Consider the following 19,668-nt stretch of genomic DNA (forward strand, 5'->3'; position numbering starts at 1 on the left):
ACAAACGTGAACAAAATATATGAGATAACTGTTTCAGGCATTAAACAAGAAGAAACATGGAGCTGTGATTCCTGAAATGAGGGAAATACATAAGGTAAACCCCCATGATTGCACAAGCTTGGGGGAAACTTCTCAATCATAGAGATGACACCTAGGCAGAAAATGGTAGTCACTGAGCCAAGTAAGGAAGTAGAGAACAGAATTCTAGGCTGTTGAAACAGCTGGAATTTGTAGCAGAGTACCAGAGAAAAGGGAGCCATAAAGACAAGAAGGAAAAAAATCTCACATGGGGATTCACCATGGGTCTTTGGCTATGGTCTAAGGTGGATCTATGAGAGATTCCGTGATGCCTAGCAGCAATCACTTGCTGTGTGTGGGTCTGATAACTGGATCCTAAAGATCTGGAAGACACAGCAGTTTTAGTTCAGCGTGAAAAGACGTAACTGAACCCCTTGAACACTCAGTTCAGACCACAAAAAAAGCTGTAACTTAAGAGGAAGTTCCACATCCTAGGACTAAGTTCAAAACAGAAGTAGAACTGTCCTAACAAAGAAAAAAATCAAACCTGAATGGACAACGGAATCTACCAATAATTAATTTAATCACCTGTCAGAAAGAAACCAAACACTCCTTACAGGAAAATTATTTACTCCAGAACAATAATATATATTAAAAAATTACTGGCCGGGTACGGTGGCTCACACCATCCCAGAACTTTGGGAGGCCAAGGCAGGTGGATCACCTGAGGTCAGGAGTTCCAGACCAGTCTGGCCAACATAGTGAAACCCCGTCTCTACTAAAAATATAAAAAATTAGCCGGGCGTGGTGGCACACGCCTGTAATCCCAGCTACTCAGGAGGCTGAGGCAGGAGAATCGCTTGAACACAGGAGGCGGAGGGTGCAGTGAGCCTAGATCACAGCACTGCACTCCAGCCTAGGCAACAGAGCAAGATACCATCTCGAAAACAAACAAACAAAAAATAGATATATTTAAAAGATGAAGAAAAAAAAGCAGTCACCAGAAACAGACCCTAAATGATGCAAATGTTGTAATCAGTAGACAAAGATTCTGATACAGGTGTTATAAACACGCTGAAGGACATACAGGAATAGACAGTCATAATGAGAGCGCACAGGGTACATCTCAGCAGTGAAATGGAAACTATAACAAAGAATCAAATAGCAATCCCAGCACTGAAAAATGTAATGTGTGAAACGAAAATTCACTGGATGGGGCCAGGTGTGGAGGCTCACGCCTGTAATCCCAGCACTTTGGGAGGCTGAGGTGGGCGGATCACGAGGTCAGGAGATCGAGACCATCCTGGCTAACACAGTGAAAAATTAGCTGGGCATGGTGGCGAGCGCCTGTAGTCCCAGTTACTCAAGAGGCTGTGGCAGGAGAATAGCGTGAACCTGGGAGGCAGAGCTTGCAGTGAGTCAAGATTGCACCACTGTACTCTAGTTTGGGCGACAGTGCGAGACTCTATCTCAAAAAAAAAAAAAAAAAAAGAAAAGAAAATTCACTGGATGGACCAGGTGTGGTGGCTCATGCCTGTAATCCTAGCACTTTGGGAGGCTGAGGCAGGTGTATCACGAGGTCAGGAGATCGAGACCACCCTGGCTAACACAGTGAAAAATTAGCTGGGCATGGTGGCGGGCACCTGTAGTCCCAGCTACTCAGGAGGCTGTGGCAGGAGAATGACATGAACCCAGGAGGCAGAGCTTGCAGCAGTGAGCCAAGATCGCACCACTGTACTCTAGCCTGGGTGACAGAGCGAGACTCTGTCGCCAAAAAGAAAAAGAAAAAGAAAAGAAAAAAGAAAATTCACTGGATGGACCAGGCGTGGTGGCTCATGCCTGTTTTCCCAGCACTTTGGGAGGCTGAGGCGGGCGGGTCACGAGGTCAGGAGATCAAGACCATCCTGGCTAATGTGGTGAAACCCCATCTCTACTTAAAAAAACACACACACACACACACAAAATCAGCCAGGTGTGGTGGTGGGCGCCTGTGGTCCCAGCTACTCGGGAGGCTGAGGCAGGAGAATGGCATGAACCCAGGAGGCGGAGCTTGTAGTGAGCTGAGATTGTGCCACTGCACTTCAGCCTGGGTGACAGAGTGAGACTCCGTATCAAAAAATAAAAAAAAGAAAATTCACTGTATGGACAAAACAGCATCATGGAGACTGCAGAAATAAGAATGAGTGAACCTGAAGACCTCAACAGAAATTATTCAATACATCAGATAAAGGAAAAAAAAAGTTAATTTAAAAAAAAAAAAACCTTCCTGGCCGTACGCAGTGGCTCATGCCTGTAATCCCAGCACTTTGGGTGTCCGAGACGGGCGAATCACAAGGTCAGGACTTCTAGACCAGCCTGACCATCAAGGTAAAATCCCATCTCTATTAATAACACAAAATAAGCCGGCGTGGCGGCATTCACCTGTAATCCCAGCTACTTGGGTGGCTGAGGCAGGAGAATTGCTTGAACCTGGGAGGCAGAGGTTGCAGTAAGCCAAGATTGTGCCACTGCACTCGGGCCTGGACAACAGAGCAAGGAAAAAAAAAAAAAAACCTTCTCAATTAGGTAAAAAATTTGAACGTGCAAATACTTATGCAGGCAGAATAAGTACAAAGAGAATCACTCTTAGGCATATTATAGATATGCTGCTGAAAACCAAAGAAATAGAAAAAAAAATCTTTCAAGTAGCTGGAGAAAAAAAGACCCATTCCATACAGGGAGACAACTACTGTATGACAGCTGCCTTCTCATTAGAAACAAAACCTACAAGATAAAATAACGACATCTTTAAAGTGCTGCAATGGGCCGGGTACAACAGCTCACGCCTGGAATGCCAGCCCTTTGGGAGGCCAAGGCGGGCAGATCACAAGGTCAGGAGACCAGCCTGGCCAACATGGTAAAACCCCATCTCTACTAAAAATACAAAAAGTAGCCAGGTGTGGTGGTGTGTGCCTGTAATCCCAGCTTCTTGGGAGTCTGGGGCAGGAGAATCACTTGAATCTGAGAAGCAGAGGTTGCTGGGAGCTGAGATCACACCACTACTCCATCTAGCCTGGGTGACAGGGCAAGACTCCATCTCAAAAACAAAAACAAAAACAAAAACAAAAAAAAACCCTGCTGCAATAAAATAACAACCCAGAATTTTATGTCCAGTGAAAACATTCTTCAAACATGAAAACAAAAGAAACATATTTTCAGATAGACCAAACTGAGAAAATTCACGTTCAGTGAAGCGGCACTATATGAAATGCTAAATAAAGGAAACTCTTTGGCCTCGTCAAACAAGAGACACCAGGTGAACCTCACCATCTATAAGAAGAAATGAATGGGACTGGAGATGGTTAAGTATAGGGGCAAATATGAAAGACTGTCAGGTCTTTTTGTTGATTTTTTTTTTTTTTTTGAGACACGGTCTTGCTTTGTTGTCCAGGCAGGAGTGCAGTGGTGATCAGGGCTTATTGCAGCCTCAACTTCCCAGGCTCAAACAATCCTCCGGGCTCAAATGATCTTCCTGCTTCAGCGTCTTAAGTAGCTGGGACTACAGGTATATGCCACCATGCCAAGATTTTTGTGTGTGGTTTTCTTCTTCTTCTTTTTTTTTTTTTTTCTGTAGATACAGGGTCTCACTCTGCTACCTGGGCTGGTCTCAAACTCCTAGGCTCAAACAAAACAATCCTCCTGCCTCAGCCTCCCCAAGTACTAGGATTACAGGCATGAACCATCACATCCAGGCTGTCAGGTTTTTTGTTTTTGTTTTTACGGACTTCTTTGAAAAACTCTTTAACACATCTAAAATAAACTCATTCTATATACTTTTATTCCTAGCCTACCACCCAGAGACCTTCTCTTCTTCCTCATACTTCCTCATCAGACCCTACAGCATATTACAATTTACTCAGTTGCCTAAGAAGGAAATGTAGTTACCATGCTCAAGTCTTCCCTTGTCTTCACATTCACCAAATCCTATTGCATTTATCTCATTAATCCCTTCAAGTATGGCTACTTCTCTTCATTGTCAAAAACATCTTACTTCAGGTTCTCATCTTTTTGCCACAATCACTCCAAAACTTTAGCAACTGGTCTACTTTCTTCCAATCCAATCTAAAAAAGGAAACTACTCTTACAAAAAAATAAAATCGGCCGGGCGATGTTGTCAGAAGTCAGAGACCCCGAACGGAGGGACCGGCTGAAGCCACAGCAGAAGAACATAAATTCTGAAGATTTCATGGACATTTATTAGTTCCCCAAATTAATACTTTTATAATTTCTTATGCCTGCCTGTCTTTACTGCAATCTCTGAACATAAACTGTGAAGATTTCATGGACACTTATCACTTCCCCAATCAATACCTTTGTGATTTCTTATGCCTGCTTTTACTTTAATCTCTTAATCCGTCATCTTCGTAAAGTGAGGAGGATGAATGTTGCCTCAGGACCCTGTGATGATTGCATTAACTGCACAGATTGTTTGTAGAGTGTGTGTTTGAACAATATGAAATCTGGGCACCTTAAAAAAAGGAACAGGATAACAGCAAAGTTCAGGGAACAAGGGAGCTAGCCTTGGACTCTGACTGCTGGTGAGCCAGGCAGAACAGAGCCATATTTCTCTTCTTTCAAAAGCAAATAGGAGAAATATCGCTGAATTCTTTTTCTCAGCAAGGAACATCCCTGAGAAAGAGAATGCACCCTGAGGGTAGGTCTATAGACTGCCCCCTTAAGGCGGCTGCCTTTTACTGTCGAAGCTGAAGGGATGAAATAAGCCCCGGTCTCCTGTAGTGCTCCCAGGCTTATTAGGACGAGGAAATTCCCGTCTAATAAATTTTGGTTAGACAGGTTATCTGCTCTCAAACCCTGTTCCCTGATAAGATGTTATCAATGACAATGCGTGCCCAAAACTTCATTAGCAATTTTAATTTTGCCCCATCCTGTGGTCCTGTGATCTCGTCCTGCCTCCATTTGCTTTGTGATATTCTATTACCTTGTGAAGCATGTGACCTCTGTGATCACACCCTATTCATAAACTCCCTCCTCTTTTGAAAATCACTAATAAAAACTTGCTGGTTCTACGGCTCGGGGAGCATCACGGAACCTGCCAACGTATGATGTTTCCCCTGGACACCCAGCTTTAAAATTTCTCTCTCCTGTACTTTCCCTTTATTTCTCAAACCAGCCAAGATGCTTAGGATTTTTCCGATAGGGCATGGTGGCTCACATCTGTAATCCTAGCACTTTGGGAGGCTGAGTTGTGTGGATCACCTGAGGTCAGGAATTCAAGACCAGCCTGGCCAACATGGTGAAATCCCATCTCTATTAAAAATACAAAAATTAGCGGGGCATGGTGGCGCGTGCCTGTAATCCTAGCTACTCAGGAGGGTGAGGCAGGAGAATTGCTTGAACCCGTGAGGCAGAGGTTGCAGTGAGCCGAGATTGTTCCACTGCACTCCAGCCTGGGTAATAGAGCAAGACTCTGTCTCAAAATAATAATAATCATCATCATCTAGCACGTTATTACTTGCCTGTACAATATCCTTTTAACACGAAATCAAAAGTATGTGCAACAAAAAGCCTTGTAGAGTAACTGAAACTCTCAATTTTTCTAGGCCCAAATCTCTTAAATCTCCATCTTACATTCTGCAGTTTCCTGACAGAACCATGATGTCTTTCACTATCAGGCCTTCCCACACACTGCTCTCGCTGCCTAAAATTCCTGTCCTTCAACTTCTGCCCAATGGACACAACTTTCCAACTCTTCTTAGGCAGCTTCACCTGAGTTTCAAACAGCTTTGACTGACCCTTCACCTTCCAAGTCTAGGTAAAGTACCCATCAAATATAATAGCACGTGAGTTTCATGCCACTGTGTTCTAACTCTTATTTCTAACAGATTAGTTTTATTTATTTTTGAAATTTGTGCAGTAGTTACATTAAACTTACCTGACGAGTTGCTGACAAATTTGACATCCCGGAAGGCATCTATTGAACACAAAAAGGTAAATAAATTATTTCAGGGGAAAAACTTTCTGATTTTAAACTAAACTATATAAAATACATAAAGTACAAAACAAAGAAAAATTATATACCTAGCTTAATTTTTCAGTAGATACCACAGATCACGTATACCTTGATTTACAATTCAAGTAACTATTTTTTAACTGACAGTTTCAATATTCTTAATATAATTAGTTGTGATATAAAATCCAGAAACTATAAAAGACCGACTGATTTAACTACATAAAAATACAACACTTATATGTAGCAAAAATCTATCAGTAATAAAGTCTAAAGACAAACAGAAAAAAAAATTGCAAAGGGTTAGTTCCCTAATATATAAAGAGCTTCCTCAAATCAATTTTTCTCTCTTTTTTGAGACAGAGTTTCACTCTTGTCGCCCAGGCTGGGGTGCAATGGCGTGATCTAGGCTCACTGCAACCTCTGCTTCCCGGGTTCAAGCAATTCTCCTGCCTCAGCCTCCTATGTAGCTGGGATTACAGGTGTGCACTACCACATCTGGCTAATTTTGTTTTCTTTTTCTTTTTTTTTTTGAGACAGAGTTTCTTTCTGTCACCCAGGCCGCTGGAGTGCAGTGGCACAATCTTGGCTCACTGCAATCTCCACCTTTCAGGTTCAAGCGATTCCTCTGCCTCAGCCTCCTGAGCAGCTGGGATTACAGGCACGTGCCACCATGCCTGGCAGATTTTTGTATTTTTAGTGGAGACAGGGCTTCGTCATGTTGGCCAGGCTGGTCTTGAACTCCTGACCTCAGGTGATCTGCCTGCCTCGGTCTCCCAAAGTGCTGGGATTAGAGGCGTGAGCCACTGCATCCAGCAAATCAATTTTTTAAGATCCAATATTATAAAGGAAAACTAAATGAACAGATAGTTCATAGTGAAAACACACATATAAAAAGATTATTTGATTACAAAAGATTTTTAAAGCATATTTTAAGATCCTATCTTAGCGGGGTATGGTGGTCCACACCTGTAATTGCAACACTCTGGGAGGCGCAGGTGAATTGCTTGAGTCCAGGAGTTTAAGACCAGCCTGGGCAACAAGACGAAACTCCGTCTCTACAAAAAAATACAGTGGTACAGGCCTATAGTCCTAGCCACTAGGGAGGTTGAGTTGGGAGGATTCCTCGAGCACAGGAGGTCAAAGCTAAAGTGAGCCATGATCATGCCCCACTGCACTCCAGCCTGGGAGAAAGAGTGAGAAACTGTCTTTAAAAAAAAGACACTATCTTGGTGAGAATACAGAGTCTGGTATCTGTGGGTGACAGCATATATTTATACAATCCTTATGGAAGGCCATTTGGCAATATCCGTCAAAATAAAAAACACTGACTCTCACTAACTCCAGTTCTACAAGCACAGGCTAAAACACACCTGTAGTATACATATAAAATGAAAATTGTACAAGGTACAATTGTACTGCAGCATTTTTTTTTCCTAACAGCCAAAAGAAAAAGTGAAAATACCTAAAATGTTCAATAAGGGATTACTAAAACAAATTATAATTCAGACATAATTAAATAGGTAGCAACAATTAAGAACAAATTAGTGGCCGGGTGCGGTGGCTCACGCCTGTTAATCCCAGCACTTTGGGAGGTCAAGGCAGGCAGATCACGAGGTCAGGAGGTCAAGACCATCCTGGCTAACGCAGTGAAACCCCATCTCTACTAAAAATACAAAAAATTAGCTGGGCATGGTGGCGGGTGCCTGTAATCCCAGCTACTCAGGAGGCTGAGGCAAGAGAACGGCCTGAACCCAGGAGGTGGAGCTTGCAGTGAGATTGCGCCACTGCACTCCAGCCTGGTCGACAGAGCGAGACTCCATCTCAAAAAAAAAAAAAAAAAAAAAAAAAAGAACAAACTAGTGATCGCCAAGATAAGTTGCAGACACAGTGGGGCTACACTATATATTTTAAAGGGGTAAGCGGGATAATCATCTGTTTGGACATGTAAAGACTATATCTAACTTTCTGGAAGACATTCCAAGGAATGGATAACATCAGATTTTTTATTAGCAAGGTAAACTTATAGCTAAAGCACAGTAGTGGAAAGGAGACTTTCACTTACAGCATTTGGTACCTTTAAATTATGAACCAAGAGTGAATTATTAAATCACATAAAATTAAGAGTTCAACTAGTGTAGAAAGAAGTGACCAACTGTTTGTAAATTATGTCTCTCATGAATGGTTAAAGGTAGGGACACTTAGTAACAGCTTTGGATTTAATACCTTGAGTGCTTTTATTACTTCTATTGCAAAGTGGAATTAATAAAACTATAGAAAACAAACTCCTTAATGATAAAATCTTTTTTTTTTTTTTGAGACAGAGTCTCACTCTGTCACTGAGGCTGGAGTGCAGTGGCACCTTGTCAGCTCACTGCAACCTCCATCTCCTGGGATCAAACAACTCTCCTGCCTTAGCCTCCTGAGGAGCTGGAATTACAGGTGCCCACCACCATGCCCAGCTAGTTTTTATATTTTTAGTAGAGACAGGGTTTCACCATGTTGCCAGGCTGGTCTCAAACTTCTGACCTCAGGTGATCCACTCATCTCAGTCTCCCAAAGTGCTGGGATTACAGGCGTGAGCCACCGCACCTGATCAACAAAATCTATTTTTTTAATAAAGCAAAACAACAATTTCTCTGGAAGAAAAACAGTATTTTATTTTAGAACTGGAACACTGAACTATGGAGGCTTAAATACTAATCCCATCTTTATGAATAGCCATGTGACTTGGGAAATGTCATTTATCCTCTTGTTGGGAAATGTGATATGATGTTGTAATAAAACATATCTTTAATAAGTAGTAAGAAATCAGAATAAATCATAGAATCTAATGACTGGAAGAGATGTTAAGATTATCTGTTTTGGCCGGGCGCGGTGGCTCAAGCCTGTAATCCCAGCACTTTGAGAGGCCGAGACGGGCGGATCACGAGGTCAGGAGATCGAGACCATCCTGGCTAACACGGTGAAACCCCGTCTCTACTAAAAAATACAAAAAACTAGCCGGGCAAGGTGGCGGGCGCCTGTAGTCCCAGCTACTTGGGAGGCTGAGGCAGGAGAATGGCGTAAACCCAGGAGGCGGAGCTTGCAGTGAGCTGAGATCTGGCCACTGCACTCCAGCCCGGGCGACAGAGCGAGACTCCGTCTCAAAAAAAAAAAAAAAAAAAAAAAAAGATTATCTGTTTTAATGATCCAAAAAGAACTAATCAAAAAAATTTACAGAATTTATTTAAAAATTGAGAGCTATTTTAAAAAATATTTTCTCAATAGTAAATAAATGCAAATTTAAAATATATACTATTATAATTACTGTCAATTAAAAATAAATAAATGTATGCCAGGCACGGTGGCTCACTTTGGGGGGCTGAGGTGGGCAGATTATCTGAGGTCAGCAGTTCAAGACCAGCCTGACCAACATGGTGAAACCCTGTCTATACTAAAAATAAAAAAAACTACCTGGTTGAGGTGGCACATGCCTATAGTCCCAGCTACTCAGGTGGCTGAGGCAGGAGAATCACTTGAACCTGGAAGGCAGACTGCTCGCCTCAGTCTCCCAAAGTGCTGGAATTATAGGCATGAGCCACCATGCTCAGCTTAAAAATATATATATATATACCTATATATACCTTTTTCTACTTACCACGTTTTCTTGACGGTGATGGAAAATGTTACTCTAGTCATTACTCAGTAAAGCAGACGATCTCATTCACTACTGGGTGATCATGTATATTGCTTTAATACTTTTGAAAAGATTTTAGCATTACATAACCTAAGGGGGGAAAATCTTAAATACAAAAAGGTTTTATCCACAAAGATCTTCATTGTGGCCTAATTTAAATTTAAAATGGCTAAAAATGGAAAACAACTAAATTGACCAATAGGAGAATAGGCATATAAATGGTGGTATACACAATAACAGAATATTAACTACCATTCATTTTTTTTTTTTTTGAGATGGAGTTTCACTCATTACCCAGGCTGGAGTGCAGCAACGTGGATCTCAGCTCACTACAACCTCTGCCTTCCAGTGTTAAGCGATTCTCCTGCCTTAGCCTCCCAAGTAGCTGGGATGACAGGTGCCTGCCACCATGCCTGGCTAATTTTGTATTTTTAGTAGAGAAGGTGTTTCACCATGTTGGCCAGGCTGGTCTCGAACTCCTGACCTCGTAATCCGTCCACCTCGGCCTCCCAAAGTGCTGGGATTACAGGCGTGAGCCACCACACCAGGACTATTACTACCATTCTTATAAAAGATCCGTAGTATGAAAAGCAGGTACAACATTTTGTGTATAGACTGAACGCAGCAATACTTAAAAACAAAAACAGCCGGGCGCGGTGGCTCAAGCCTGTAATCCCAGCACTTTGGGAGGCCGAGACGGGCGGATCACGAGGTCAGGAGATCGAGACCATCCTGGCTAACATGGTGAAACCCTGTCTCTACTAAAAAAATACAAAAAATTAGCCGGGCGAGATGGCGGCGCCTGTAGTCCCAGCTACTCGGGAGGCTGAGGCGAGAGAATGGCGTAAACCCGGGAGGCGGAGCTTGCAGTGAGCTGAGATCCGGCCACTGCACTCCAGCCTGGGCAACAGAGCGAGACTCCGTCTCAAAAAAAAAAAAAAAAAAAAAAAACAAACAAAAACAAAAACAATACACTGAGAAAAAGCTAAAAATAAAACCACCAAATGTTATTAATAATGACAATCTTAATGTATTGAAACCCTATTGATCCAACTTTGTTTCTCAAAAGTTTTTAAAAGGTATCATGCACACTACACTTTCAATGGAAATGTGTTTGTTGGGAGAGATCCATTCAAAGTTAGAATTTTTTAAAATGTTAAAGAGAAATTTTAAAAATTAAATTACGTAAATTTACATTTATGTAATTTAACAAAAGGTTTTGGAAATGCTATTTGACAAATATTTACTACATACCCACTATAAACAAGAATAGTGACATTCTATAATATAAAGAGACATCAGTTAATAAAAATTGTCTAAGCTATGTTTTTCTAAGAATTATATATCTAATAGAAACGAAAGTTGCAGAGAAGGCAAATGGGTAGAGAATACAGTGTGATAGGAGATGGAAAAGGAAAGAAGATTCAAAAATCTTGCAAATACTTTTGTCAATTAATTTTCATTTTTTCTAAGTGCCCATGAAGAGAAGTGCTCTATAGGTTAGGAAATAACTACATCTTAGATTTCCTTGTTTTAAGTTTTTTTCTATCTTTAGGTCTCAGAAAAAAAAGAAAAATTTGCTGGGTGCAGTGGCTCACACCTGTAATCCTAGAACTCTGAGAGGCCAAGAGAGGTGGATGACCTCAGGTCGCGAGTTCAAGATCAGACTGGCCAACATAGTAAAACTCTGTCTACTAAAAATACAAAAACTAGGGCCGGGCGCGGTGGCTCATGCCTGTAATCCCAGCACTTTGGGAGACGGAGGCGGGCATATCACGAGGTCAGGAGATTGAGACCATCCTGGCTAACACGGTGAAACCTAGTCTTTACTAAAAATACAAAAAATCAGCCAGGTGTGGTGGCACACGCCTGTAGTCTCAGCTACTCGGAAGGCTGAGGCAAGAGAATCACTTGAACCTGGAAAGCAGAGGTTGCAGTGAGCCGAGATCGAGCCATTGCACTCCAGCGTGGGCAACAGAGCAAGACTACATCTCAAAACAAACAAACAAAAACAACTAGCCAGGCGTGGTGGTGCACGCCTGTAATCCCAGCTACTAAGGAAACTGAGGCAGGAGAATCACTTGAACCCAGAAGGTGGAGGTTACAGCGAGCTGATATCACACCACTGCACTCCAGCCTGGGTGACAGAGCAAGACTGTTTCAAAAAAAAAGTTAAAAGAATAATTTTGGCAAATATGCTTAAGTAAATATTTCATGAGCTCAACTTTTTCTTCAGTTACTAAGTTAATATCCTTTAATTTTATTTTTTTTCTATTACCAAAGTCATTTCAGAGACCAAAGATACAGACACCTATAGTCTCTGATAATGGATTTTCCAGTAAATAATGATCTGTATCCATATATTGGCAAATAAAAAGAATGACTATTAGGTTCACATTGCTTTCTTCAACATGAACCATAGTGTTGGATACTCAGTAGATGCCCAATAGATACACAAATTTAAGTTCGAAATATCAGTGAATCCGTTAAAAAAAAAAAGAGAGAGAGAGAGAGTCTTAACTGCCTTACCTTTGTAAAACACTACACTATGATCTGAGGGAGTTTAGAGATGGAAGAACACTTCAAGGAAGAGATTGTATGCTGTAAATGGCATTAAAAACTCCAAAATACTGATTTTCAATGCTGTTTCCTCCTCCCAATTCCTCCCAAATTAAATGATTAGCAGTAACTATAAAAAGTAACAGTAACTACAAATAATGTATTTAGTAGTTTTTGTTTCCAATAAAGAAATAGCAATATAATTTACACTAAAATTTCTAGAGATTCCAGAAGTAACAAAGGTGTGCTTACCTGTGAGGGTCCTTGGAACTTGGTATAATATATACACATTCCCTCTTGGTCAAAGTGCTTTCTATCCAGGATTTCTGGGACTAAAACAAAATGTTTTAAAGAATTGTTTAAGTTAACCCACTAAATAAGAAGGAAACAATTTCATTATGAAAACATAAACTTTTTTTTTTTTTTTTTTGAGACAGAGTTTTGCTCTTATTGCCCAAACTGGAGTGCAATGGTATGATCTTGGCTCATCATAACCTCCACCTCCCAGGTTCAAGTGATTCTCCTGCCTCAGCCTCCTGAGTAGCTGGGATTACAGGCATGTGCCACCACGATTAGATAATTTTGTATTTGTTTAATAGAGACGGGGTTTCTCCATGTTGGTCAGGCTGGTCTCAAACTCCCGACCTCAGGTGATCTGCCCGCCTTGGCCTCCAAAAGTGTTGGGATTATAGGCGTGAGCCACCGTGCCCAGCCCATAAACACTCCTATACTACATAATTTTTTATTTACTATTCATTACATACTATAGTCTGAAGATGGCACCCCAAAATGTCAGAATAATTCCATTTAAATCCCAAGTGACTTAGATTATTAAATCAACAGTACTATGTAGACACTATTGCTTCAAAGAGTCAAACAGGAGGGAAGCCAAGTTTGAGATTCCCACTATGAACCAAAAACCTTAAGAGGGGCTGGTATTATTCTAGGATATGAGCCATTTAAAAGACAACTAGCTGGGCACAGTAGCTCACACCTGTAATCCCAACATTTTGGGAGTCAAGGTGCGAGTATCATTTTAGCCACCGAAGTCAAGGGTAGCCTGGAAAACATGGTGAAATCCCATCTCCACCAAAAGCTAAAAAATTAGCCAGGTGTGGTGATGTGCTCCTGTAGTCCCAGCTATTTGGAAGTCTGAGGCAGGAGGACAGCCTAAGCTGAGGAGGCTGAGGCTGCAGTAAGCCATGATCAGGCCACTGCACTCCAGCCTGAGTGAAAGAGTGAGAGACCCTGTCTCAAAAAACAAAACAAAAAAAATTTGAAAAAAAGACAATTAAAAGTGATAGATTTGGCTGGGCGTGGTAGCTCACACCTGTAATCCCAACACTTTGGGAGGCCGAGGTGGGCGGATCACGAAGTCAGGAGACTGAGACCATCCTGGCCAACATGGTAAAACCTCAACTCTACTAAAAATACAAAAATTAGCTGGGCGTGGTGGCATGTGCCTGTAATCCCAGCTACTCTGGAGGCTGAGGCAGGAGAATCGTTTGAACCAGGGAGTGAACCAGGGAGCTGGAGGTTGCAGTGAGCCGAGATCGCACCACTGCACTCCAGCCTGGCGACAGAGCGACTCTGTCTCAAAAAAAAAAAAAAAAAAAGTGATAGATTTATAAAAAATAAAACCCAGCTACATTCCATTTCTAAATAAATACCTACAGCATAAGGGCATGGAATGGTTAATGATACAGGAATAAAAAGACATAAAGCAAATTCTAATTAGAAGGTAGTGTCAGAAAAATGCACGAAACACATCAATAGGGATAGAGCAGGTTATTACAAACGTTAAATCTGCCAGATTGCTATGACAATCTTGATTATGATTAACCAAATAAAAGTGTCAAAATACATAAAGGGAAAAAATTAATAGCATTAGACAAATCTAGGCTCATAGTAGAAGATGAACACATTTCCCTCAATACTGAAAAGTCCATCAAACAAAAACTAATAGCAGAAGCCAGGAATGGTGGCTCATGCCTGTAATCCCAGTACTTTGGGAGGCAGGAAGACTGCTTGAGTCCGTTAAGTTCAAGACCAGCTGGGTAACACAGCGAGACTCAATCTCCACAAAAAAATTAAAAAGTCAGCCGGGTATGGTGGTGCACACCTATAGTCCCAGCTACTCAAGGGGCTGAGGTGAGAGCATCACTTGAGCCCGGGAGGTCAAGGCTGCAGTGAGTCACGATCACACCACTGCAATCCAGCCTCGTTGACGGAGCAAGACCTTGTCTGAAAAATAAATAAATAATCAGAAATATTCAGAAAATTTTAACAACATGTTAACAAGCTTCATTTAATAAATATATGCATGTTTCTATATATTAGAAACAGAAGATCCATTCATTCTTCTCAAGCACAATTGTGGCATTCATAAAAATTAATCATGGGCTGGGCACGGTGGCTCATACCTGCAATCCCAGTACTTTGGGAGGCTGAGGCGTATGGATCACCTGAGGCCAGGAGTTCGAGACCAGCCTAACCAACATGGTGAAACCCGTCTCTACTAAAAATGCAAAATTAGTCATGTGTGGTAGCACACATCTGTAATCCCAACTACTCAGGAGGTTGAGGCAGAACTGCTTGAACCCAGGAGACGGAGATTGCAGTGAGCCAAGATCACGCCATTGCACTCCAGCCTGGGTGAAAAGAGTGAAACTCTGTCTCAAAAAAAAAAAAAAATTTGATCATGTGCTTGACTATAAGATTCAACTAATTTCAGATACTGAGTATCTTGCACATCATACTCACTGATCACAATGCAATTAATGTAATATAAATAAAATTTTTAAACCACCAATATTCAACACTTTATATAACTTGAGGATCCGAGAAAAATTCATAATTAAAAATTTTAAATTCTTGTAAGTGAATAACAGTGAAAAGTCTATGCATTTGAAAACCTATACAATGCAATCTAAATGCTACACGTAGAGGAAAATGTATAGGCTCAGGTGATTACATTTGAAAATGAAGGCTGGGCCAGGCGCAGGCTCACACCTGTAATCCCAGCACTTTGGGAGGCCGAGGTGGGCAGATCACTTGAGGTCAGGAGCTCGAGACCAGCCTGACCAATACGGTAAAACCCGTCTCACCTAAAACACAAAAATTAGCAGGGTGTCGTGGCGGGCATGTAATCCCAGCTACTAGAGACTGAGGCAGAAGAATCACTTGAACCTGCAAGGCAGAGCTTACATGAGCCCAGTCGTGCCACTCTACTCCAGCCTGGGCAACAAAGTGAGACTCTCTCTCAAAAAATAGTAATTTTTTAAAAAGGCTGAAAATTAATGAGCTAACTCTTGGACTTTAAAAAATATATTGAAAGAATAAAGTCAAAGGAAAGAGATAAAATTAAAGAACAAAATCAGTAAAACAGATTTTAATAAAATAGCAAGATAAGTGAAAGTTAAAAGTTGGTTCTTAGGTTAACAAAACTGGTAAACCTTTATGAAGACTGAACAAGAAGCCAGGCAGATCACTTGAGTCCAGGAGTTTGAGACCAGCCTGGGCAATATGGCAAAACCCCATCTCTACAAAAAATACAAAAAATTAGGCCGGGCGCGGTGGCTCAAGCCTGTAATCCCAGCACTTTGGGAGGCCGAGACGGGCGGATCACGAGGTCAGGAGATCGAGACCATCCTGGCTAACACGGTGAAACCCCGTCTCTACTAAAAATACAAAAACTAGCCGGGCGAGGTGGCGGGCGCCTGTAGTCCCAGCTACTCGGGAGGCTGAGGCAGGAGAATGGCGTAAACTCGGGAGGCGGAGCTTGCAGTGAGCTGAGATCCGGCCACTGCACTCCAGTCCGGGCGACAGAGCGAGACTCCGCCTCAAAAAAAAAAAAAAAAAAAAAAAAAAAAAAAAAAAAAAAATTAGCCAGGCGTGATGGCACACGCCTGCAGACCCAGCTACTTAGGAGGCTGAGCCAGAGGATCGTCTGAACCCAAGGAGCTTGAGGCTGCAATGAGCTGTGACCATGCCACTGTACTCCAGCCTGGGTGACAGAATGAGAGGAGGAAGAAGGGAGAAAGATGAAGAAGAGGAAGAGGAAGAAGAAAAGGAAGAGGAAGAAGAAGAAGAAAAAGAGAACGGGTGCAGTGGCTCACACCTATAATCCCAGCACTTTGGGAGACTGAGGCAGGCAGATCACCTGACATTGGGAGTTCAAGACCAGCCTGACCAATATGGAGAAACCCCGTCTCTACTAAAAATACAAAATTAGCCAGGCATGTTGGCGCATGCCTGTAATCCCAGTTACTTGGAAGGCTGAGGCAGGAGAATCGCTTGAACCTGGGAGGCGGAAGTTGCAATGAGCCAAGATCATGCCATTGCACTCCAGCCTGGGCAACAAGAGTGGAACTGTCTCCAAAAAAAAAAAAAGAAGAAGTGGTGGAGGTAGCAGCACAAGTAATAGTAAGAGTGAAAAGATGGAAGGTAATTTTAAAATAAAATAGAAAATAACAGGCTGTTCTGCCTGTGGAGTAGCCATTCTTTTGTTTCTTTACTTTCCTAATAAACTTGCTTTCACTTTACTGTATGGATTCGCCTCAAATTCTGTCTTGCACAAGATCTAAGAACCCTCTCCTGGAGTCTGGATCAGGACCCCTTTCCGGTAACATCTTTCTGGCGAACCATAAAGGGATGATACTGAGGAGACCCCTGACCCAAAGGAAATAGACTCTAGCACCAACTGGCCGACTTCGGGGGTGTCTAATGGCAGTTATGGGGAAATACACAGCTCTCTGCATGTCTGGATCAGAAAAGCATGCTCTTGGTCCCCTAGAAGCTGTGCCTCATTACTAGGCACTAGAAACTGAATGCTTTCCTCGCCCTGTTCCTCCAAGGGCTCTACCTTGAAGCCAGTAATCCAATTAAGAAATTGGCAAATGAAAGACCTTACAACTGATGGATCTCCTGTTTATATATTTATATGTCTTGTGTGTGTGTGATATGAAAGAGTTTCAACTGCTTTAAAAATAAGTGCTTTTGGCTGGGTGCAGTGGTTCACGCCTGTAATCTCAACACTTTGGGAGGCCAAGGTGGGCAGATTACTTAAGGCCAGGAGTTTTGAGACCAGCCTGGCCAACACGGTGAAACTCCATCTCTACTAAAAATACAAAAAATTAGCTGGGAGTGGTGCCTTGCACCTGTAATCCCAGCTGCTAGGGAGGCTTAGGCAGGAGAATCACTTGAACCCAGGAGGCGGAGGTAGCAGTGAGCCAAGACTGTGCCACTACCCTCCACCCTGGGCAACAGATGCAAACTCCGTCTCCCTCCAAAAAAAATAAGAAATAATAAAATAAAATTGGATAAATTTGTCTATAAGGTTTTATTAAGAACTGGGTTTCACATATCAATAATGCACTAATCCAACAGTAAAATTTGGCTTATTGATATAAAAATCACACAGGAAACACTGCCAAACATGGAATGGTGTTTGGCTTTCTTTGGGCTGCATTTGAATGAATACGTCATGGGTATGCGTTCCAAAATTATGAAAAGCTCCTATAACTGTGATATGATTTAATGCACCTTATCAGTAATAATTATGATTATTATGTTAAATTATTGTGTGCCGCAAAGGTAACCAAAATTCTTTGTCAATTGTGTCTTTGACTTTGGCTGTCCTAAGACTTTTTATCATCAACATACAACCTTTGTCATGTTTTCATCCTCTTCAAAAGGTGGTTTATAATCAGCTACAGGACTTTCACAGGTGCTCTTAAACGCAGGTTTCTGATAACTTTGGAGACTCTAACGTTAGAATAAAGCAAAAAACATTCAGGACTCTCATGGAGGGCTGGAATGTTCATGTGTATCAAACAGAACAGGAATTAACTTCATGGACTGAATTAAAGTAAGACTAATCTTTTTTACTTTTTTGCTAAAAATGTTGCTGATCCTTTATTCTGTTTTTCAGAATCAAGGAAACTTTTGAGCTACTGACAGCTATTAACAATTGGGTGGCCGGGCGCGGTGGCTCAAGCCTGTAATCCCAGCACTTTGGGAGGCCGAGACGGGCGGATCACGAGGTCAGGAGATCAAGACCATCCTGGCTAACACTGTGAAACCCCGTCTCTACTAAAAAATACAAAAAACTAGCCGGGCGAGGTGGTGGGCGCCTGTAGTCCCAGCTACTCGGGAGGCTGAGGCAGGAGAATGGCGTAAACCCTGGAGGCGGAGCTTGCAGTGAGCTGAGATCCGGCCACTGCACTCCAGCCCGGGCGACAGAGCGAGACTCCGTCTCAAAAAAAAAAAAAAAAAAAGAAAGAAAGAAAAAAAAAAAGACAATTGGGTAAAGTATACTCCTGTGGACAAAATGTGGAGCATATTTTTTTCTCTCTACCTGATTTCTCCAAAATTTGGAGACTATGAGTATTCTTAACCTATGGCAATAGATTTGTTTTTGTTTTCTGAGACAGAGTTTTGCTCTGTTGCCCAGGCTGGAGTGCAGTGGCACGATCTCGGCTCACTGCTACCTCTGCCTCCTAGGTCCAAGTAATTATCCTGCCTCAGCATTCCAAGTAGCTGGGATTACAGATGCCCACCACCATACCAAGCTACTTTTTGTATTTTTAGTAGAGACAGGGTTTCACTATGTTGGTCAGGCTGGTCTCAAACTCCTGACATCAAGTGATCCGCCCACTCCAGCCTCCTAAAGTGCTGGGATTACAGGCATGAGCCACCATGCCTGGCCTATAATAGGTATTTGTATGAAGTGCAGTAAGAATTGGTTTTCTTTTGCAACAAGACACAACTGGAGAAACTGGTTATTTTACCAAGGCTTTGACTGGAATGGTGTGCTTTCCTTTAAGGAATCAGACTTGACTTGTAAATCAATTAAAAGTCGTTTGGGAAAACTGACCTCATACCTTGTCTACACAGTCCCTGCACAGGGTTCTTGACCTGTGGTAAGTAAAAAATGTCACTTTTTGACAGGCCCAGAAGCCCCAAGTTATCTTGGGACCTCAAGAGGAGAGAAAAATTTACCCAACACATAAAGGTATTTGAGGGTACAAACCCACAGCTGAGGCCAGGCGCAGTGGCTCATGGCTGGGCGCGGTGGCTCATGCCTGTAATCACAGCACACTGGGAGGCCAAAGTTGGTGGATCACCTGAGGTCTGGAGTTTGAGACCAGCCTGGCCAACATGGTGAAACCTCATCTCTACTAAAAATACAAAAACTTAGCCAGGCATGGTGGTGCGCGCCTGTAATCCCAACTACACAGGAAGCTGAGGCAGGAGAATCACTTGAACTCAGGAGGTGGAGGCTGCAGTGAGCCGAGGTCATGCCAGTGCACTCCAGCCTGGGCAACAGAGTGAGACTCTGTCTCACAAAGTAAAAAAAAAAAAAAAAAAAATCCATGCTGGGCTCAGCTTTAAAAGTCTCATC

The 19,668-nt window shown here is 42.2% G+C and overlaps 1 protein-coding gene across 5 annotated transcripts in view; it reads right to left on the reverse strand.

Moving 5' to 3' along the window:
* TRPM7 (transient receptor potential cation channel subfamily M member 7) overlaps positions 1-19,668 on the reverse strand; it is a 130,598-nt gene that overhangs the window by 93,460 nt on the left and 17,470 nt on the right. For 4 of the 5 annotated variants that reach the window (XM_030930713.1, XM_010356602.2, XM_010356603.2 and 1 more), the window contains exons 2-3: positions 12,516-12,595; positions 5,951-5,989 (exon numbers count right to left, since the gene is read on the reverse strand). In XM_030930713.1, the coding sequence (XP_030786573.1) occupies positions 5,951-5,989; positions 12,516-12,595 (119 nt within the window). Of the gene's footprint in view, positions 1-5,950; positions 5,990-9,665; positions 9,745-12,515; positions 12,596-19,668 lie in introns of those variants that run through there. The other variant, XM_030930714.1, reaches the window with a different exon arrangement.

The sequence above is a fragment of the Rhinopithecus roxellana genome, chromosome 5, assembly GCF_007565055.1.
Source record: "Rhinopithecus roxellana isolate Shanxi Qingling chromosome 5, ASM756505v1, whole genome shotgun sequence".
NCBI lineage: Eukaryota > Metazoa > Chordata > Mammalia > Primates > Cercopithecidae > Rhinopithecus > Rhinopithecus roxellana.